The sequence below is a fragment of the Acipenser ruthenus genome, chromosome 54, assembly GCF_902713425.1.
Source record: "Acipenser ruthenus chromosome 54, fAciRut3.2 maternal haplotype, whole genome shotgun sequence".
In the NCBI taxonomy this organism is placed as follows: Eukaryota; Metazoa; Chordata; class Actinopteri; order Acipenseriformes; family Acipenseridae; genus Acipenser; species Acipenser ruthenus.
Genome location: NC_081242.1, coordinates 5,867,680 through 5,891,590, shown reverse-complemented (window position 1 = coordinate 5,891,590; position 23,911 = coordinate 5,867,680). Strand labels below are relative to the sequence as shown.

The 23,911-nt window shown below is 41.6% G+C and overlaps 1 protein-coding gene across 2 annotated transcripts in view; it reads right to left on the bottom strand.

Annotated features, from left to right (window-relative positions):
- LOC117398137 (protein NDRG2-like) overlaps window positions 1–23,911 on the bottom strand; it is a 38,905-nt gene that overhangs the window by 11,805 nt on the left and 3,189 nt on the right. Inside the window, exons 2-8 of one of the 2 annotated variants that reach the window (XM_034912982.2) lie at window positions 5,495–5,592; window positions 3,848–3,889; window positions 3,484–3,589; window positions 3,190–3,310; window positions 2,847–2,909; window positions 1,178–1,238; window positions 426–512 (exon numbers count right to left, since the gene is read on the bottom strand). In XM_034912982.2, coding sequence (XP_034768873.1) covers window positions 426–512; window positions 1,178–1,238; window positions 2,847–2,909; window positions 3,190–3,310; window positions 3,484–3,589; window positions 3,848–3,889; window positions 5,495–5,569 — 555 coding nt within the window. In that variant the 5' untranslated portion in view covers window positions 5,570–5,592. The remainder of the gene's footprint in view (window positions 1–425; window positions 513–1,177; window positions 1,239–2,846; window positions 2,910–3,189; window positions 3,311–3,483; window positions 3,590–3,847; window positions 3,890–5,494; window positions 5,593–23,911) is intronic. The other variant, XM_059017058.1, reaches the window with a different exon arrangement.

Genomic DNA, 23,911 nt, shown 5'->3' with positions numbered 1-23,911 from the left:
CGTGCAATTCACAGCAAGAGATTTTAATTTAAAAAAAGTGGTCTGCAATTGTTCACAATAAGCTTTACAGCTACAGTACTTATTTGGTAGACCTACAGCTATGGCCACATGTTTTGCAGCTCCCTATAGAATGAATTCATTTAGCTTCATAAAGTCAACCTGCTGAATAATGTAATATTAACATTTTGAATTACATACCGCTTTGTAGTTTTCCACATACTTAGTGAAAAACTGACACAAATTGAAAAAATGTGACTATTATGGTTTCCGGTAGACTTTTTTTGCAATATTATTGTGTAGTTTCTTTGATCACATGATGTTAAATAAAAGATCTAAATTATGTTCAGCAACTGGTATATAAAAACAGTGGCACTGGCTCCAAACCCCCGAACCCCTGGCAGATAGGGCAATGCCCCACTCCTTACCTTCTCAGCTGCCCAGTCCATCCAGCCCTTGGCACTGACATCTACATTGATGAGAACCAAACCCTCCACAGAGTCAGGGAAGGTGAGCTGAGAGGAGAGAGAGAGAGGGAGAAGGAGAGGGGGAGAGAGGGAGAGAGAGAGAAGGAGAGGGGGAGAGAGGGAGAGAGAGAGGGAGAAAGAGGGATAGAGAGAGGGGGAGAGAGAAGGAGAGGGGGAGAGGGAGAAGGAGAGGGAGAGGGAGAGAGAGAGAGAGAAGGAGAGGGGGAGAGGGAGAGACAGGGAGGAGAGGGGGAGAGAGGGAGAGGGAGAGAGAGACACAGGTCAGCTCTGTCAATGTTCACTCTGAAATTCTAATTGGCAGTTATTGGCAAAAAATAATCCCAGTAATGATCTTAGTGTGGGGTTTGTTTCAGCTTTTCACGGTACAGTGATTCTACCAATCCAGTGATTTGTTTTCTTTTATTGAACGTCATTAAAATGGGCATTTTGTTTCATGTGAAGTGACAGCATGTAAAACGTGAAACTGGATTTTTTTTTTTTTTAATCTGCAGCTGAATCCATTCTGTCCTGCTAGGAGCTCAATTTAGTGTTTTAGACCCGTAATAAAATGTGCATTGATCAGTTTCCATCAGTACCGTTCAGCTGGTAGCAGCGTGCGTGAATGACACACAGAGGTCCATCGGTTAATAGAGGGGATCGGATTCGACGGGTTCTGCTGTGTGTATAAATACAGGACGCTTCATTAAACTTACTGTGTATCTGGACAGTATGTAGGCTCCTGCTCCCACGCCCACTCCGATTATACTGCGGAAACTGCAAAAAAAGAGAACAGCGACCAATCAGAGCGGAGCTGCTGCAATCCACTCATCACTAAAGAGTCACAACGACCAATCAGAGCGGAGCTGCTGCAATCCACTCATCACTAAAGAGTCACAACGACCAATCAGAGCGGAGTTGCTGCAATCCACTCATCACTAAAGAGTCACAACGACCAATCAGAGCGGAGCTGCTGCAATCCACTCATCACTAAAGAGTCACAACGACCAATCAGAGCGGAGCTGCTGCAATCCACTCATCACTAAAGAGTCACAACGACCAATCAGAGCGGAGCTGCTGCAATCCACTCATCGCTGAAGTGTCACAATTGTCAGTTTCAACAAGATTCGTCACACATTTCTTTAACTTTCCTTTCTTTTTCTAGTTCATTTTGTTAAAAATATATTATACAAGATACCAGTCGAGCTGTAGAATCTCAAGATAATTCCTGTCTCGGGGTCCTGGCGAGATGAGCTAGCACTCTCTCTCCTGCTTTACAATGTCGAGCCATTCAAGGGAGGTTCTGATGAGGTTGTACAGCAGTGTGCAAATGTATTACAACACCTCCAGATTTGTCATTTATATCCTTTGTATATCGACATGCATGAAAGCATCTCTGGGTGTGAGAATTTCAATTTCCGCTCAGTAATCAGTGATACAGAAACAACAGGCACTCGTGTGTGAAAATGTCAGACCACACTGTGCTTTAATTAGGCATCTTAAACAACTTCTAAAAAGTCTCATGCATTTGACCATTTGTGTCTATGTGTTCCTTTTCTCGTACTATTTCCCTATTTTGACAATTTCCCCCAAGCTTTTCACTTCCAGTGGTTTGATTTCATATGCACAACAAATCAAAACTACAGAAGCAATGGGGTGTGCTAATACATGTTCATACTGTTGTATAATGCACTGATGAGGTCACACTTAGAACCCTGTGTTGAATTCTGATTCCGCAACACAAAATAAGGAGATTCCAGAGCTTTGAAGATTGACTCTGTTTAGCCTAGGATTAGAGGGGGGCTTGATTGAAGGAGTTGATAAAGTTAACCCTAGGCAATACTTTAAGCGCAGCAGAGAAAGCAGGACCACCGGACACAGCTGGAAATAAAGTGGAGATCGAGGAAAGGAGACACTTCTACACACAAGAGTTGTGAGGGGATGGAATGGGCTGCCTAGCCATTTTGTTGATGCTGAATCATTGGGATCCTCCAAGACCCAACTTGACAAAGTTTGGGACCAATCAGTTACCAGGTAGCTGATGAGCACTGAGTGAATTCAGTTCTGTTTTCATGTTACAGAACTCCGGAATTAAATTATTAACCCTATTTGGAGATGCATGCATAGAGAGAGAGAGAGAGATTTATTTATATATATATATATATATATATATATATATATATATATATATATATATATATATATATATATATATATATATATATATATATATATATATATATATATATATATATATATATATATATATATATATACACACACACACACACACACACACACATACATATATACATATATATATATATATATATATATATATATATATATATATATATAACATTGAAACTACATTGAACAACTTACTTGAAGTACTGCAGAATGCATGGGACCATCTCAGCCAGCTGATCCATAGACGGGTACTGATATCTGTCGAGAAATTAGAGGGTTACACACCAGCTTCAGATATACAAGAGGACAAAGGCCAGCACTGCAGGCGTCAGCTAGAACTCACTGGGCCAGCAGGGTGCGCTGTAACGTGATGAGGGGAAACCGTGCTTGTCGCTGTGGAATCCCCAGGCTGTCAACTTTGCACAGCCAGGATGCAAACCTGTGCTCCCCTGACTGCATGACTCACCCTGCACACTACTGTGCCTTTACCAGGGGAGACCCCTGCGCCCCCTTGACTGTAAGCTCTTCAGAAACTCACCCGACTGGGAAGGCTGCCGCCCCCTCCTCCTGTCCCGGGGCATCGATGTGGCACACCACGAAGTTCTTGGTGATCTCCTGCATGTCCTCGAATCTGAACAGCGGGCCGAAGCAGCTCTTATCTAGGAAGGGAATGGCAGGCGCCAATGAGCAGGGTTGAGGTCAATTCCAATTCCAATTCCAATTCCAATTCCAATTCCAATTCCAATTCCAATTCCAATTGCAGCTCCAATTCCTTTTTTAAATTGCTCTTTTTGAGACATAACAATTGTTGTGAAGGGTGTTGGTTACTCACGGTTCAGTCCCACGTCGTGGTAGGTTACGATGGCGGGGCGGCGGGTTTTTGGGGAGCCGTGGATGGTCACGTGGACCAGGCCATAGGGAGTCTCAATGCTGTGCTCCTGCGGGGGAAAAGAAGAAACCTGTGCATTAAGATGACTGCTCTTCAAAACTATTACAGGCTGCGGGTGGCATTGTAAGGGGGAGAGGGGACTGGAGGAAGCAAGGGCACTACAGAGTGGATGAGCAGGTAAGGATTAGCCTTTTAAGGTACAAGGGACATAAAAGGATGCTGACTATTTTTATTCTTGCAATGAGGTGTACGGAACAGAGAGGCAGAACTATGGTACAGCAGAGAACAACGAGGAAGCGACACCAACCTGTCCATGATCGAGCAAAATCCGAGCAGCGATTTCAGCTTCCTGCAGAGAGACAGAGATTTTAAGAAGAGCCACAGGGTTTATAATTATTTGTGTTTTTTTTCTTTCATTTTTTTTTTTTTGTTTGATCGTTCACTGTTGAATGTTTTTAAAAAGGTGGACATGAAAACCAAATATTCTGCAATTTAACATGTACTGTTTTTCAGGTGAGCATTTAAATATCTAGGAACCTTTGTTGTATAATAACTCTCGAGAAAATGATACATTTTGCTTTAATTCTGCTTTAATAAACATTACGTTAAAGTGCCTATTTTTAGACAGTGAAATATGCCAATTTTTATAGGGAAAAAAATGCAGCAAGTATTTAGTAAACAGAAAGAACGTGTGGTAAGGTCAATCTTTTTAAATACCAAACTATACCACTAGAGGTCAGCCTTACCCAGGGTGACTTACAATTGATCATATCACTGAGAGAGTAGATCTCAGAATGTCAAATGTTCAAAGCATTTAAACCACAACAGGCTCAATATAAACAGGGGGTAAACAGCTTTTCGTGGTTTTATTATTTAGAGTTAGTGATGTATAATTAGGGCTTCAGTTTTTTTTCGGGTTTTATTAATTGTATTTTTCGGTGCTTATTTTTAGCTATTTTCGAGTTTTATGTAAATCTTTTTTTTCGGTGCTTTCGTTTTTGATATACTGAATGAAATTAGTGTTTTCGGTTACTTTTCAAAATGCTTGAGCACTTTTTCTTTTCTGTCAAAATATGTATAGTAACTGGACAGTACTTGCACACTAAAAATTGTACCTTCTTTCCTTTGCTGTCTTCCACAACGAAACCCCTCTGGTCACGAGCACATTTTTCTGGGGTTTTTGTGCATAGACATTTTTGTACATTTCGCCACATTTCTGTTTTAAATCCTCCGTATCTTAACTGTAATACAGCTTGAAATCCCGAATGCCTCCATCCTGATTGTAATCTCGTTTTAAATTTCGCAAGCGGAGTCTCCAATAGAAATGCAGGAATGTGCTGTTGGGGCGGGTTTAAAGTATTCAGAACGAATCAATGATAGATGCAAGTCAGGAAGGCGGGACATTGTCTAGCAGCACTGGGAAATGTATTTATTATTATTTTTGTAGTAGGTTTTATTTTTTAATGGGAATAGGGTAAAGTCAACGTGAACTGAATAACCATTTCCACTGTTTTTCCAGTGTTTTCCGGTGTTTATTGGTTAGCCACCTTTTTCATTTTTTTTTGTATCGGGGGTGTTTTATCGGGTTTTATCAGTTAAAACCGAAAATCAGAAGCCCTATTTATAATATGTGGCTACCTCTGATCATGTTACGAGCATACTGTCTCTTGTTCCCCTGGCGAACGCGGAGTGCATTTTGAGAAACGTACTGTCAAGCTGATTCATGAGATCCATGATGTGTGGTTAATAACTTCAAGAGAGCCGAGAATATGTTTAAAAATATAATGCGGGACAGAGCAATGGCATTGTAATGCATTTCTAGTTAGACAAAGCAAGTCTGCTAGCAAGATGGTAGCAAGGTAGATAATAAAAACTTATATTGCTCGAAGCCCTTCACTAATGTACTGTATAATCCAATTCAATTTCCTGACCTGTTTAACCAGGTATTTCTCACCTTTGTCGGATCCAGCTGGCCTGGAAGTAAAGGCTTCTCCTCCGTGATGGCAATCTCCTGCAGTTCTGTCGTCATGGTGACTCGATCACTGCCGGTTTCTACGGAAACAGAACAGGTGCGATTGTGAGGTTTCTCGGTGGTCTGACATTAAATGATCCGCAGAGCAGGCGTTTTAGAAATGTACTCAAAAATATATGTCGGTATGGATACAGTTTTAATTTGTGGCACTGAAAGAAAAAAGGAGGACCTGTTTGGGTTTGTGCTGTCATGTGACAAAGCACTTGGCCAGCAAGCGAGGCCTCTTCTCCAACAACTGTCTCTGATTGGCTAAGGATCTAGAATACATTATAAAAAAAGCGCTGGGATTGGTGTTTTACAAAAAGAGACTTCACTAAAGCAACCAATCAATCAGCTGCTAGGAAACGGACAAGTCTAGATGAGGTGCACAACCTTCCTTCTTTCATACATATGATCTGAAAGGAGCAGACAACGTTAACCCTAACCACTAATTTAAGCACAGGACAGAAACCAGGACCAAAGGACCACAGCTGGGAATGAAGTGGAGATCTAGGAGACTTAGGACAGAGGGAAGGAGACACTTCTTCACACAGAGAGGGGTGAGGGTACGGAATGGGCTGCCTAATCATGTTGCTGAGGCTGAAACTCTTGGATCCTTTAAGATACTCTCAATAATTTGTGATAAAAAAAGAAGTATTCAAATATTAAACTTAATCCCAATAGTTTATTTACTTACTACATAAGTAAATAAACTAAATACCGGTAATAATGCTTACAAGGATGATCCTAGTACCATATCTCCAGCCCTACATGAATTCCCCACACCCCATTCACAAAGCCAGCTGCCCAGACTGAAACGAGTTTTTATAACACTGCTACACTTATCCTGCAGCTAACTGCAAGTGAGCAGATAATCTCAGGATTAGGGAATCCGATTAATAAGCTTTACTACCCAAATGCTCAAACACACCGTGATACAACGAAACCCTGGAAGAAATGAGAAGCCGGGAATCTGCAGAGGCTGAAGAACTAAAACATTGGCATTTACTGATCTTGCATCCATATGTTTCTTATAGGAGGAGTAGCCCCATTGGAAATCTGCATGTGTGTGTGTGTCTGTGTATGTGTCTGTGTGTGTGTCTGTGTGTGTGTGTGCGTGTGTCTGTGTGTGCGTGAGTGTGTACGTGTGTGTCTGTATGTGTGTGTGCGCACACGTGTGTCTGTGTGTGTCTGAGTGTGAGTGTATGTGTGTCTGTATGTGTGTCTGTATGCATGTATGTGTGTGTCTGTGAGTGTGTGTCTGTGCGTGTGTGTGTTTGTGTGTCTGTATGTATGTATGTGTCTATGTGTGTGTGCTGCTTATGCATTCACTTTGAATGCAGGTTAGGCTGATTTACTTCTAATTCTGAAGTTCTAATTTTGTATTAACAGCTGTGCAGCGAGAATATCACTAACATACCTGCCAGCGCCAGCAGTATCATCTCTCGCGGCCCAGGAGCGTTAATCTTTAACGTCGGATTGCTTCTGCGGTACTTTTAAAGCCGCTAAGAATGGCAACATGTGATCCTTAGGACCACTTTAAAGGTTGTGTGTGTGGTGGGAGGGGGGGAGCAGTGATAATGACACTGATAATAAGGATTCACACAGAGAGAACTCCTTGTACCAGGGGTGGCCAAGCTTGGTCCTGGAGAGCCGCAGGGTCTTCTGGTTTTTATTCCAACGAGTTCTCAATTACTTCATTGAACCCAGTTATTTTGTGAATTGATCAACACTGTAACATTTTGTTCCAGGTCTTTAGCCATCAATGATTTAAAAGATACCCAGAAAACCTGCAGGAGTGTGGCTCTCCAGGACCAGGGTTAGACACCCCTGCACTACGGAATAACTTTTTAAAACATACCTTTTTTTCTACACAGGTTTAAATTACCGCAAAATATACAGTACGTTAGAAAATATTTTTCACTTTGAGTATTAAATCTTAAATACGCTTGATCCCAAGGATGACTGAATCAGCCAATGCTGTCCCAGAATTGTGTGTTAAAACCGGGCAGATGTAAACCGGCTAATCTATCATACTGGTCTTCTAATCAATCAGTTCTCTCGTGTGTTTCTCCATGTCTTTATCTCGCCTCCACCTTTTGAACTCCTTCACACTAGCCGAGTGACTGCGAAGGCCTCACAAGAATTCAGAGCATCTCACTGTGACATTACAGCCTATTTATTACCCTGCCTCCTCCAGGAAACAGACCCAACAGCCAAGCGCAGAAATGGGAACTTAAAAATAACCTGAAACAATAGTAAAAAACACCTTCTCCCAAATATTCTTGGAGTACTTACTAGCTTACTAGTTCCATGCATTTTCTGTGCCGTACACACCCATTCGTCAGGTTTAAATGTGCAATTCTGAAGACACATTTAGCAACCATGCATTTTAATTTTAAACATGATATCTGATACTAGACTATGTTAAATATTACTGTTGGCAAGCCACGCTTTTACTTGGAGGGTGAAACTGTCCCTCACCCCAACACTGGGCTCTTTACCGTCAATAATCAAGCCCCTATTGACCGACATGCTTGGGGTGAAATGACCAAGGAAGTAAAGCAGTGAGACTTCCTGGAAGGTAAGTCAAGCAAACTGGGTTCTTTAACCTAGCCCCAGATGTTTGCTAAAACATGTGTTTCTTTCAAAACTGCACATTTGAGACCTGTGTAGTTACTGGAAGCGCAAAATAGGCAGGAGTTAGGGAACAAAGTGGCTACTAGCAGTAGAAAATCTACTGGCACAGCCCGTCTTGCAGAACACTGATACCAGTAGCCAATCAAAGCTGGAAGTTGACAGTCTTACCAAGAACTCGATGGAGGTTGACAGCATATTTCAGAGTTAGAAACGTACAAGCAGCAAACTGGTTCGTGTCAAAACCTCAATAACAGCAGCACAGTGACACAAAGCAGTACACTGATTTTCCTTTGCAAGTGCCGCTACTGGGAGCAACCAGTGAGCACGCCTGAGTTCACTCATGAATTCACCCTATACTGTATACCCCGACCACAGCTGCAAATGCCAAGCAAGTTCCCCTCCTCTATATGCACACCCCCAGTGAGGGATAATAAGAGGAAAGAACATGGATTTTTAAAGGCGTGGGGAGATTTACACCGCGGTCCCTTCCACATTCGCTCACGATAGTTACAGTTACTGGCTATGCTTTGTGTTCTTTCTGAACACAAGAATTCCTTGTATCCGATTCAGTTTCCGATACGTTTTGAAAGTGAGGAGATGAGTGAAAGGCATGGAGGGGAGAGATAAAAACAGAGCGAGAGAGAGAGAGAGAGAGAGAGAGAGAGGGAGAGCAAGTGAAGGTCAGTATCAGTTATTCAGCTCAGGTCTCACTGCAGTTGTTGGCAAGAGCTGATTCGTATTGTTATCAGTGCTGCTCCAGGCAGCCTCAACCATGCGGAGTTAACCCATTAAACCCCACAAGACTGCAATAAAACCAGGAATCTAGGTTAAAAGTGTTGGAAAACCACCTTCAGTGTTTACAGGAAGTGTTCTGCCTTATGCCGTGCTGTCTGTAGGGCAGTAGTGTATTTTTCAACATATTCCTGAATATTTCGATTTTCTTTTTAAATCACACATCACAGGTAAATCAGTTAGAAATACTCGCCTGTAGAAAGATCATTTTTCTTCTTAACAAAACCGTGTACCCACTTCTGGTTTACCATTTAAACAGTTGTGAAGGGGTGTGGCAAGAAGAGAATGAATCTGAACTGTAAATCTCCTTCCCGACCAGTGGAGGCGCTGTGTAAGGGGAACAATACAATACACTCTTCAAACGATGGGCTGAACTTCAATCCCGGAGCGAACCGGTATAGTGCTTTGTTTGTTTGTTTCAGGATACTAGCACAGCAAGACAAAGAGAGGACTGGAGTTGAGACTTCCACTCAGCAAGGGGGAAAACCACTGTAAATGAAACACGGTTAATCTATCGAGTAGACACAATAGTTTCATGCCTTCATCAGTGTAGTGAGTTTTATAGTAAGTATCTGCTTCTTAGCGTGTTGTGATGATCTCGCTCTTCAGTTGAGGAGTATTTAGATGAGGGAATGAATATAAGAACATAAGAAAGTTTACAAACGAGAGGAAGCCATTTGGCCTATCTTGCTCGTTTGGTCGTTAGTAGCTTATTGATCCCAGAATCTCATCAAGCAGCTTCTTGAAGGATCCCAGGGTGTCAACTTCAACTACATTACTGGGGAGTTGGTTCCAGACCCTCACAATTCTCTGTGTAAAAAAAGTGCCTCCTATTTTCTGTTCTGAATGCCCCTTTATCTAATCTTCATTTGTGACCCCTGGTCCTTGTTTCTTTTTTCAGGTCGAAAAAGTCCCCTGGGTCGACATTGTCTATACCTTTTAGGATTTTGAATGCTTGAATCAGATCACCGTGTAGTCTTCTTTGTTCAAGAGTGAATAGATTCAATTCTTTTAGCCTGCCTGCATACGACATGCCTTTTAAACCCGGGATAATTCTGGTCGCTCTGCTTTGCACTCTTTCTAGAGCAGCAATACCTTTTTGTAACAAGGCGACAAGCCGTGTGTGTGCGTGTCTGTGCTGTGTCTCTGTGTCTGTCTCTATGTCTGTGTTTCTGTGTGTTTGTGTGTCTGTGTCTGTGTGTGCGTGTGTGTCTGTGTTTTCCAATTGCCTCTCCTCCAGCAGCACTGCAGCTCACTGGAGCGTGAAATGATTGTTTAAATGGCCTGTCAACTGAGACTAATTTTCGTGCGATCTGTCAGGAGCGAGACTCGACAGCCAGGGAAATGGCTGGATTACTCACAAACGGAAGCTTTTGCTTACTCGAGGGGGTGGGGAGCGGAGATAAGATAATGCAAGCTTTGTACGGGGCAACACAGTGAGGTCTAGCAAGCTAATGTCCTTGCAGAATTCTCCAGAATCCTGTATAATGCATTGTATTGTATTATATTCCGATTTGACATTGGTCTTCACACATGGTATTCAGTTATCTGCTGTTTGCAATGCATCAGGATACTATAAATGATGAAACCTTTTAGAAAATCAAGTCAAAATCCTTATTTTGTATTATTTATTTATTTTAAACAGGACATTTCCAGCTTTGCTATGAATTACTTTTAATTTGAGTTAGTAAAAAATAATAATACTAAAGCCTGGCGCTTGTATTTAAATTACTGTACAGGGTGCTGATTACTTTGTTATTATTTTTTTTAATTTCTATCAATGTTTCCATTATGTTAGTATTTCTTTTTTTTTTTTAAAGCACTTAAAAGCAGCTTTTGTTTCACATTGACCCCTTTCTTACTGAATACTCTTGATTTCCCTGTGGGCCGAATGCCTGGCTGATGCCAATGCAACAGTCTCTTACTTTTCACGAGCAATTAATTAAGACAGAAACAAACTTGTGTAGCCCATGCACAGCGCGTTCTCATAACGACATTATAATAGCACAGTGCCTGAAGGGTTTAAAACACTGATTGCAGATAAATGCAGTTCTAAACATGCAGAGGAGGCCAGGAGAGTATGCTGAAGGTTAGTGCAAAATCAAGGCAGTTATTGTGTTCACCGCGTAGAGTATGACAGACAGATAGCCAGACACGAGGATCAGCGCATAAAGCTGAGGGAACAAGAAGCCACTTTTTCAGGAACAGTGGCTTGAAACCTGGTTCCAGGAGACCTAGTTTGAGGTTGCTGTATCAAACCCCAAGTCTCCCCTGGTGTGCCGTGCAGAGGTCTGAAACCTAGTCTCCTGAAACCACGTTTCAAGTCACAAAGTGGCTTCGTGTTCCCTCAGTTTTCCATACATCAACGTCCTAGTACATTTAAAAAGATGTGTGGTGTAAACTGAAGGGTCTTTTTTGATGTACGTACTGTGCATCCAAGTGTCATCCCAACTAATTAAAAATGTTTTTCAGTATGCAAATGTAAATGTGATACACAGAGGACAGAAAGATACTCAGAGCCTCTATACAGCCCCGTCACCCAATACTCTCAGTAACTTGGTTAACACTGGTTTTAAAGCCTTGATAATCAGAAGCCAAATGGATTTTAAAGACTTGTAAACACGCAGCTCTCCCCCCAGCCAACACCCTACGCCCAAATAACATAATTTCCTGTCTGATAAAAGGGCTCTTTTGAACAGACTGTACAGGAAAGAAATTTGTTGAATCTCGTCCAAATTCAGCATAGCCTCAAGACCTCCCCTCAATGAAGGAATAAACACTCTCAACACACCTCCAGCTGTGTGCAAATGTATTACAACACCCCATTGCTTCAGTTAGTGAAATTTGCCATGCAAATGAAATCAAACCAGATCTTGAGGTGTTCTTATGAATTTGCACACGGCTGTATGAAGGTCATGTATCAAGCGTTTGCGATGGCGTTAAGGCCATCGTGCAGAGTTTACGCTGGCCTTAAAATTGTACCGTATGTATCGTGACACTTTTGACTAGTTGAGGCCGTGTCAGCACCGCCAAAATGCGCTCCGTCATGCAATGCGCTCCGCCGCTCATTAGCCATGCATTTTAAGGCATTTTAAGATGCTCGGATATATTGTGAAAAGTGTTGAATTTAAATCAAGGGAAGTAATGTTAAAACTTTACAATGCATTAGTAAGACCTCACCTAGAATACTGTGTTCAGTTCTGGTCACCTCGTTACAAAAAGGATATTGCTGCTCTAGAAAGAGTGCAAAGAAGAGCAACCAGAATTATCCTGGGTTTAAAAGGCATGTCGTATGCAGACAGGCTAAAAGAATTTAATCTATTCAGTCTTGAACAAAGAAGACTACGCGGTGATCTGATTCAAGCATTCAAAATCCTAAAAGGTATAGACAGAGTCGACCCAGGGGGCTTTTTTGACCTAGAAAAAAGAAACAAGGACCAGGGGTCACAAATGGAGATTAGATAAAGGGGCATTCAAAACAGAAAATAGGAGGCACTTTTTTACACAGAGAATTGTGAGGGTCTGGAACCAACTCCCCAGTAATGTTGTTGAAACTGACACCCTGGGATCCTTCAAGAAGCTGCTTGATGAGATTCTGGGAACAATAAATTTGAATAACATAGTAAGAGTACAACTATAGTAAGCAATACTTGGAAGTTATTCAAATATAAAACTAGCTTCTGCCTGCTTTTTTTCCACTCTTTCTCCAAGTGGAATCCAACTCTTGATGTACAGGTGTTTTAGTTTGTTGCATCACAGATACAAAATCATTGCCAACTATTACTGCTGCTTTGTGGCATTCTGATTTTTCTTGACGTTCTTTCAGTTTTGTAACTGCTGAACCCCAGATTTTTAAAAGGACTTCTGTATAACCTGTCAAGTTTCTCTGCATTTTGTACTGTTTTTCTACCAAAATTTTTTTTTTTTTTTATTAAACATTCCATCAAGTACGCGCTTGACCAGGAAGTGTTATAAATTACACAACACGGTTTTCTCTGATCCGCTAATACCTTAACGACCAAGGTGGTTTTTTTTGTTGTTGTAACTTTACTAGACTCCTGCATTTAAATGTCAGGTTCATGTGTTAAGAAAACAGCATCGCTTATTTGCTAATTTACAAAAACGTAAATAATACGTCTGCCTTACCAGAGGCTCTCAGGCTGCTATTTCTGGGTTTCTTTGTAACCAATAGAAGATCAGCTTCTTCCACAGCTAGCCAATCAGAAGTGATCAGGGTGGGATTTTAAAATGTTGTGCCTTTATTTTGTAACACATTAAAGTAGAAAAATATCCCAGGAGTAAAGAATAAGTTGTGCAAGACTTGCTTTACTCCAGTGAATTAACTACAAAACAAAGGATGCCAAATAGCAGTTCAAGTTAAACGTTGTTTGGTTTATTCCTGAAATAAATAGTACATAAAGTTGACACCATATTTTATTTATTTTCTACTTTGTTTTTCATTCCTTGCAATTGCCGTTTCTTCACAGTAAACAGTGGCCATAGACATGTTTTCATAAAGTAATACAGGTAACCAGAGTCAGGCAGATAGGTAAGTGATCCTGCTTCAAGTAATTAATATTAGCTGTATTTAAGTAACATTATAAAAGGTGGTGTTGTTTTAATTACATGATTTATTCTTTGTGATTAGTACCAGGTGAGTGTGGTTAAATTGAATAGAGGTTGATTTGTAATTTGATTGGTTTACACACAGCTTTTATCCTCCTAGTTAGACTAGACAGCTAGCCTATTTGTGCGCCAGCCAAAGAGCCTCTCTACCAACGAGCCGGTAGTCTAGCTGTGGGAGACCTGCGAGAGGCTGTTGAAGAAAATCCGAACCTAGCAGCGCTCTGGAAGACGCCAACTACTAGACAGGTCTGTACCCTCCCCCCACAGCTCCTGCTCCCACTACTACTGTACCTACCTGTCTTCACCTGTCCTGCTATGACTGTCTCTCACATCCCCGTTATTCTGTCCTCTGTCCTCTCTCCACTGCTGCTCCCTTAACCCCTCTAACCTCATCACTCTGCCTTCCCCCCCCCCCCTCCCCACTCGCTCCCCTCACATCACTCCTCTGCTAACAAAGCTGATTTAATCTCTGCTTTTGCCTCCCACCTCTCTCTCGAAACCTGGCTCTCTCCTGATACCACTGTAACTCCTGCTGCCCTGTCCTCTCTCTACGTCCTGTCCCATACTCCGCATCTCACTGAACGGGGAGGTGGGACTGGTCTTCTCCTCTCTCCCTCCTTACACTTTTCTGTCCCCTCTGACCTCTCCTCACTCAACAACTTTGAATTTCATGCTGTACAATTAACCTCTCCCTGTCAACTCCTGCTAATTGTACAGTAACACCCCCCTGGACCTCTCGCTCACTTTCTCGATGAACTCGACTATCTCTTCTCCTCCCTCCCCTCTCTGTCTACCCTAACTGTCCTGTTAGGTGATTTCAATATCCATCTCTCCAACCCCACCCACTCTGCCAGATTCCTTCCTCTTCTCTCTCTCTCTCTCTCTCTCTCACTCTCTCTCTCTCCATCCCCTCCTACCCACAAAGCTGGCCGTCAACTGGACCTCACCTTCTCCAGGGCCTGCTGCCCCTCCACCCTCTCTGTCACCCCCGTGGACCTCTCTGATCACTATTTCATCTCTTTTTCTCCCATCTCTCCCTGCTCCTCCTACCCCCACTGTCACCTCCCACCATAACCTCCGCTCTCTCTCCCCCTCTGTCCTTGCCTCCACCGCTCAGCAAGAACCACACTGCGATCTGCTGAAAAGAAAGGGCAGAGAACCAAACTCCCTGCTGCCCTAGACCTCAACCGCTCCCTCCTCCTCTCCTGCTTCTCCTCTACTCTCTCCTCTGCTAAACACTCCTATTTCCAATCTATAATCCAATCCTACACTAACAACCCCCGGAAACTATTCTCTACCTTCTCCTCCTTCCTCAACCCTTCCCCCCTCCTCCTCTCTCCTTTATCTCCGCTGACGACTTTGCCTCTTCCTTCTAATCTAAAATCTCTGATATCTATATAAATCTATGATATCTATATATAATCACACACACACACACACACACACACACACACACCAGCATTCCCTATAAGGTTAAAATGTGTGCATTTTCGCAATAACTGTTAACAGCCTTCGCACTCGGTTTACTAACTTTTGCATGTTATTGTCATGAATATAACCTTCAATAAAGACTCCAACATCTAGAGGTAAATCATTTTGAGAGCATTCCTGCAAAGCATAAACATAAGCATATTCAAATCTGTCTGCAGCTGATTCTCTGATTTACCTGTTAAAATGCACGTCACATTAGTGCGGAACTTGCTCGGGCTCCAGCAAATCCAGTAGTACAGGGCGGGCGAAGCGGGCATCTGGCGATTCTGACTCTATGGAGAGGGCTGCCCGGTGTTGCTCATGAACTTTGCAGTTTTGAACTCGTCGTACAATTCAATCCTAATCAGTGAAGCACAACCTCTCTGCATTAAATAGAAGTATAAATATAATACTCGTACTTTGACACTTTTTATTTTATTGCCCTTTAAAAAACGACCATTTCAGAACTATCATCATCTCAAGCGTTTTGAAAACTGGTAAAACTGAAATCAAAATGTGAATTTAAGTGTATATTAAAGTAATTGAAGAAGACATACCATGTGCATTTTTTTTTTTTTTGCAGGTTGAGTTTATTCATCATGTGACTTCACTCACATGTCTCTGCTGAAACACAACATGGCGTCTGCACCAACAAAGAAAAAAATGCCATGTTTCAGTAAAAGACAGAGCTAATTAAAACCTGATTATCTATGCGAGTTTTGCTGTCATTCCATTGATCATGTAGGAGTCAATACCATTAAAATATCACATTGCCACAGAGAACAAGAAAGCAAATAAGACGACAGCAAAGCACTGCATTCTTCTATGCTGAAAAAATAAGGTACTGTACTGCGCTCAGGTGGGGCTTTCCCGAAGTAAGCCAGCCAAATTAATTGCGTGTTTAATTATTGTTTTCGTTTATTTCTTTCCATGCTATAAAGCTATAATTAGCAATATTAAACCATGGCCGTTTCTTAATTACATTATGTGATCTGACGATGAAGAAACGACCTCAAAGCAATTTTTCTAGCTACACATTCCTTAAAGGAAATTGATGGTTTTACTGTGTAAAGGATGCACCGTTGTTTCATAAAGACATTCTGTCTGCAGACACGCTAAATCTTGCAAATCACAAGGCAGAATTAGCAAAGAAGCAATTGGGAGGGTTAATGACGCGTTTCTGTTAAAAGGGGCTCTATTTAAATTACAATCAGGTGACACACAGCACTGAACCTGTGTAGAGCAACGAGCCAGTCAACAGTGCGCATTTTTGATCAGCGTTTCATATTTTAATCTGGTTACTGCAATGCCAGTAAAACGGTAAACTCCATTTGTGGAGTACTGTACACAGGATTACTCTCACATAACGGAATTTGCTCTTCCCAAAAATGGAAAATCAGTAGCCCTAAAGATGGTTATAATTGAAGGCAGTGCAGACGCCAGAGTTTTATACAGCAATTCTATGCAGGCCGCCAGTTAACCATGCAGTCTATATCTCTGATAGCAACCGACAGGGCTGCATTTATGATAGGATCTCAGACAGGCTTCATAAAGGTAAATAAACGCTTCATATATATATATATATATATATATATATATATGCATCTCCCAGGAGACACTGCAGAGTTACAGTTAATAAGGCCTACAAAAATGGCGTCCGCCAAAAAAAAAAACTACAAGTGCCAGAAACGCTAGGGGTTTTAATTGAAAGATAAACCAGCCCAGCTGCAGGTGTTTCACAGGTATTCGTTTTGTAAGTGGCTGTGCTGGTTGACAATAAAAAGGAAACTGATTCCTTTGTTCGGGGTCAATCTGGGGTCGATCTGGGGTCGCACATGGTGTTGACGGTTAGATTTGAAGGGTGAAGGTGAGTTGTTAAAATAGACAGAGTATTGAACATAAGAACATAAGAAATCTTGCTCGTTTGGTTGTTAGAAGCTTATTGATCCTAGAATCTCATCAAGCAGCTTCTTGAAGGATCCCAGTGTGTCAGCTTCAACAACATTTGGTGAAAGAGTAACCGGTAAGTAGCTTAGCTACCCAGTGGGTGAGATAAAGAAACTGTTTACATTGAAGTAAGCTCTCCAAAGGGAAATAGGTGTCGTGGTATTATTTTTATTGTGAAGAAGATCACGATAATACCTGAATACTCTCAAAAGAAGTGCAGGTGCCGCCCTGTTTTCAAATCAATAACCTTGGTTCTGTGTCATAACTATCTGTGCTGACCAGGAGAAAGTTCCCGGCTGTCACAATACACACACACACACACGCACGCATACATGCGTACATAATTACGCATATACACACACATATGGAATGCAGGCTAGATCAGCTAACATGCTTTTATCCTAGTGAGCACCAGCGCCATCTAGTGTAGAGAAACACTAAAGCAAGTAGCAGATTAATAGATGGCACCAGCTCTGACTTCTGACTTTGGGCTTGATTCTCAAAGCTACTCCGTTCCAGTTCCAGACCAAATAAGAAACAGCTTAAGACAACTTACAAGCCCTTCATTAAAATTCGTAGCTGTTTACATCAGATTTAGTAACTTTATTGTGTTATAATAAGTGAAAGCAATTTAACACGATCTATCATATCAGACTATTGGTTCGCTACTAGTATACCCTTTATACACACAAAAAACATTACTATGGTCCTGCAGTTGGCTATTCGTTTCTACCCCTAAGCGGTTACTGGATTCGTTTCCCAGGGGAAGTTGTGAAAACGATTCAGTTCTGCCGTGGGATTCTACCATGCCAGTAAGAGAAGAGCCTGGAGAAACATTGCTGCTGTTCTTGAGTTGTAAGAGAAGATCGCTATTTTAAAAATCCAATCCGCTCTGGTTCAGTTTGAGGGGCATCTGGCTAGCTGTATTTCAACACTGTGAAGCTTTGCTATGCTGACAAATAACGATATGGAATGCGCTACAGCTGGCGAAAAAGCTCTTGGTTTCCCTGGTGGGGCCGAGAGATAAAGAGTCCCGCTCGCTACAGGCTCATGAACACGCATCAAAGTGGTGCAGAACTTTTCCAGTGCGCTTGTTTTTTTATTTCAAAATTTCTTTTGAGAGGTTACAAGAGAAACCATCAGCCCATGCACTTATTATAGTGACATTTTATTAACCCAAAGACAAACGTGTGTTAATTTTACCGCTCCGACTAGATACCGTGAGAAACCAAGGTATACGGACAGTCCTGTTCCTACTGTTTAGAAAATGAAATTACCTAATTGTTAGGCGGAGGGTTCAAACACATAGCCCCAGGCATCTGAAGTTACAGTATTTTGATCCTAAGTGTTCACACAAAGTTACCTGTTTTGACTTGCACCCTCTGTAAAATTAGAGAACTTAAAGCTATCATTACCACTCTTGAAAAAGATTTTAAAAAATAGTACATGTTGGCTAACATTATGGGTGGGTCAGTCCAGCTGTTGTTATGTTTTGAGAGCTATATCTTTATGACCGTGTCTCGTGAAAGAGTCTAAAGGTTGTAGATGGAGGACCTGTGTTGTGTTGCTCCACTCCTCCTTTATGGTACTGGTGCATATCTGCCCAACGCCCATATGTGTATAGGACTGATACTGCTGCAGAAGGGAACAGAGTTATGTATAACTCATGAGATATGATAAAAGTCTTAAGTTGGATTCCCTGAAAAGCTGAGCTGAGACCGAGTTGGGAGTGTCGGGCCTCCAGACAAACTTGCTGCCACCAGAATTCAAAAACAGCAAGCTCCTGATTGCATGATTCACCCTGTGCTCCATGTCTTTACTAGGCCATTGGGGAACATTTTTTGTTTACTTTCTTGACCCCTGGATGGAAACCAGGTCCCAGTGAAATCAGTTTAAGCAATCGAGGGGGGTCAGCAGTCACAAACTGTTTATAAGTCTTACGATTCCCGTCAACACGCATTTTAAAGCAGCACAACTGACTAGAAGCATGGCCAAGGAAAGGCATAGTCGGGTGCCAGATCTTGAAAACCCAATTCCTGTTCCCAGGGCGCAGAGAGACCTACATCATGTTTATAAAAAGCTCTACTCCCTCCGCCCCATTGCAAAGGAACCTGCTTTCCGCACAGCTTTTCACGAACCTGACATTTGCATTCTCAGAGTTTCAATAGTCCCTCTCCTGCCAAGCAGACAAGTTGTTTGAGTCCCGTCTCCACAATCAAACCTGGCAGCCCTGCTGCAATCCTTCATGCTCGCGGAGGACAGATAAGACATTTTGCTATTCTGATCCACACGGGAAAAAAACTGGCAGTCATAAAGTCTGGGGTTAACCACTGGGCAGCTGTCCTCTTTGATACTATACAGTGGTTCCCTCTTTCAATTCCAATTTAAGTCACACGCAAGTTCGGCATCGAACAGGAATATACAGAGCTAGTAGTTCTTGGAGATAAGATGGCCCTAATCCATGAAGGACCTTATAAGTTATTACAGCAACTTTCAAAATCAAGTCGGCAACTCACTGGTAACCAATACAAGGATACTTGGGATACCCTTTGTGTGAATGACTATACTGTTATGTAAATGTGCAATCTGTATTACGTGAAAGTCACCACACCTTATTGTGTCAGATCCTTAGGGGTTAGAGAGGAGGTCTGACAGACTTTGATTAAAAGGCACCTGGTTGGCGGCTGCTTCTGTATACGTGCTGAGATGGCCATTCAGACTAATGTTCACATTTCCAGTTCCTCAATACACTTCTCAGAAAGAATGGGAAGCAGTGTCCACATGTCTCTCCAGCCCAAGTGGTCTCAAATGGACCAATGGCGTTGCGGAACCCCTTGCACATGACTTGTGTCATTGGTAATTTTTTTTTTTTTTTGGGCAGAACGAACTTTAACGTGACCACAGTGCAGCTGCGGCCTGCCACGGAAAGAACAGGACGTATTTAAAAATATTTCAAAGCAGCTGGCGCAGAGAGTCTGGTTTCATGGCAGCTGTGCATGTCCTGTGCGCGATGAACCCTGTGCTATGCTGCAGTACTGGCAATGCCACTAGCACACGGACTCACGTCTGCGTATCAGAGCATTTCAATGTGGTACCACTGGTGAAGCTGTGACTCAATACTGGCAGAAAGAAGCACACCCCCACAAACACATTGCAAACTGCATTGCAATGAATCACATTAACACCATCTTAATATAATGCATGCCACTGGTATTAACAGACATTGGCAACTGATCAGATTACCTGGATTACCTTTTCAAAACCTGTAATCTGGATCAAAGTGATCTGGATTTTGTAATCCGGGATTTTGTGATCGAGGCACATCAGAAAATGTCACTGCTGCATTACTTTTATTCAGATTACAAATAATTACGATTACAGAATATAGGATTGCAAAATCCGGATCACTGTTATCCAGAAAATGTTTTGGAAAAACAATCAATTGCCTATCTCCGTGAATACTGGTGGCAGGTACTGCAACACTAACGTTCACTGCAGAATATAACGTGGGTATTTGGAACTAATGAAATGGTTGTTAAGATTTGAAACATGGTCTGGTCTCAAACTTACAGCGTGACAAAGTAGTTCATTCTATGTTTGTCATTAATTCATAACCGGTACATAAGAGATGTCTTGTAAAGAATTTTTGAATTGGCTGAAACACAAAAGGTGCATTTTTTACCCTATATATTACAGTAAACAAAACTTGAGTTAACTAAACCCGGCTCCACGTCAAATGACCCTAGTTATAAAAGAGAGAAACTCTCTTGTCTGCAGCAGAATGGGGTTTATTTATTTATGCATCGGTTTCCTGTGCCCGATACCTTTCTGATCAGCCGTTTGTGTCACATGAACAAACACCAAAACATCTCTTTCTGCCACCGAATGCATTTCAGGCAGTGTTTGTTTGAAAATTCAAATATTTGTTCCAGCACTAATACAAAGTGTGTTAAAATGTAGGCGTGGCCAGCCGGACGACTGTACGTCAGTGTGATTGATACACAGCAGTGTGCACATTTATTACAACACTTCAAGACCTGAAATTGATATCCTTTTTTTTACACATTATTTTTACATACAATTCCACATTTATACAGATGGGTTTTTACTGGAGCAATCCAGGCAAAGTACCTTGCTCAGGGGTACAGCAGCAGTGTCCCCCACCTGGGATTGAACCCACGGCCCTCCGGTCAAGAGTCCAGAGCCCTAACCACTACTCCACACTGCTGCCCTGTGTGGCTCTATGTTCCTTTTCTCTGACTATTTTAAATGAATAGCACATGCGGCCTATTTAAGTCATCAATTAAATTAGACAATCTTGCCTATTTTTACAATTTTTCGTGCTTTTCAGTTCCAGTGGTTTGTTTTCTCATGCTCAAGAAATTCAAAACTACAGAGGTTCTAATATATTTGCACTGTACCGTACAGACCCACAGACTGTTCCCATTCTGATATAATACAGAACTTGCGCTAAAGAATGCTACAAGCACATTTGCAATTGGAAAAGCGATTCTCTAAGGTGTATGTATGAAACTGGGGGAAGATCTTTTATTCATCAAATGCAAATTTAATGCAGTATGATCAATATCATGGCAGACCGAGTCTGCTTTTCTAATCAACTTTCGTTACAGCTTCGTAATACTCTATTAGGAGGGTACCTTCCACATCCGAACGATCTGTCACTGTGATTTCATCTAAGAAACGAAGGGGAGTCTACTAAATCAATGCAACCTTGACTTGTCCTTTCGAGATCAGACAACAACACGGCACTCAGTTCTGACCCTGTCAAATGTGCAGCAGCCGCATTTATCAAGCCATCAGAATTGATTAGATCTAGTTAAATGTGCCGTGTTTTACTTCAGGTCTATTCCTCAACAATCGATTCATTCTTTCCGTTACAGAATAATGTGAGCGCTTACTGAGGATAAACACTCACGTACTAACAAATAGATAGCGGGTTTTAAAATCAATTTACCAACCCTTTCAGCGGTAACAGCTAGGACACACAGCTGTCCCTCAACTCTAATCTGTAGACCACACTGCCTGCCTGCCTCCCACTCCCTCAGCACTAACCAGTAGACCACACTGCCTGCCTGCCTCCCACTCCCTCAGCACTAACCAGTAGACCACACTGCCTGCCTGCCTCCCACTCCCTCAGCACTAACCAGTAGACCACACTGCCTGCCTCCCACTCCCTCAGCACTAACCAGTAGACCACACTGACATTTGTTCTCTGCCTACCAGCCTAGATAACTAACTAGACAAGCCTAAACCTCTCAAATTAACAGGAAATCTGATTCCCATGGTTTAAACTGAATGTTTAAACACCACGAAGGGTCCTACCCATAGAGCTTTAGTTATTTAAAAGCTGTTAAGTCGGTTTGATAAATGAAAATAAACACATCTCCTCTTGTTTGTTTGTTTAACGTTCTAAAACAGTTAACTGTATTTAATGAACAGGCGTGTATTAACACAGGCTTTTAAGCTGTGTCAACAGGACCCTAAAGTATCTTATTTAAACGCTCAACTGCAAAGGAAACTTTGTGAACACCAGCCAGGAGATAAGGAAGCAGCGATACGCCGAGAGAAATGACCTCTTAGGTTTTCTGAATGTTAAAAGCTCAGGCAGGAGTGAGGGCTGATTTACTCGGTGCTGTGGATGTTAGTTCGACTGTACTGAACGACTTACTAAGAACTCTTTTTACAAAGCCTGAATGAAAACTGAATGTCACAGAAGAAGAAAACAGGCTGCATTACCTGTGCAGTATAAAAAAAAAATTAGCTCATGCCTAACGCCAGTCCAAATCTGCCGATAACAGAAAGCTGGGGCCTATGCATTTATGAAATCAATACATATGTCACTGCTTTACATAGATTGACAGAGATCACTGATCTGCAATTGCTGTACAAAAGTAACGCTACAATAATAAACATTGCTTAGCCTGACAGTTTACCTGCTTGCTAAACATTTTCGGATATTCTATTATTATTATTATTATTATTATTATTATTATTATTATTATTAAATAAATAATAGTAGTGATCCACATGTGTCTTGATTGTTTCGCCGTTCTTGCGCTAATTCAAATCAGAATTTATACAGATTCTTAATCAACTCATTTTGGCAATTTTAATTCAACTCAAAATACCAAACACTGAGCACCTGGTGTTTTTTTTTATGAAGTCACAGGACTTGAGCTCAGTATTTTGTTATCCCAAGGAACAATACTACTCAAACAGTCAACAAACCTATCTGCTCACTATTTAAAATGTAAATAACATTATGTATGTGCCCAAAGAGCTACTGATTTAAAACTTAAGACTGTTGTGTTCTCATTGTGCATCAGTGTATAATTATTAGTCAGAAAACAGCCCCTACAAACTCCCACTATTTCCCCTCTTATATCTGCCACACATTAACAGATGTCTGGTCAATGCCCCTACCAGTGATAGGAGTAAACGAAAACCAAACAAATTAAAACTAGCATTAGCATTCGATTTCAAGAACTCTTATCTTTTTTTTTTCTTTAAGAGGAAAAAGCAACTTGGGAGATAATTAACAACAGAGTGTAGAGTGCATGAGTCGTACAAACTGGAGCCAGTTAGATTGAATCCTGGTTGTGCAGAGTCGCTGATCCTAATCGTGGTTTTACTCTGGTTTTGAACTGAACACGTGTTGCTGGGTATTGTACTGAACAATGAAAATCAGAGTGCTTTCTTTACAGGGAATGCACATTTGTTTGGGCTGTTCCAAGTGAACTGTCCTTCCTGTAAAGAGCGTATGGCCTGTGGGATTGGGAAGACATTGGCTGAGAACAGTTAAACTCATAACACTTCAACTAGGCCCTTTTCCTTCAGGACGTTGTCAAGTCAGGTCTTAAAAGG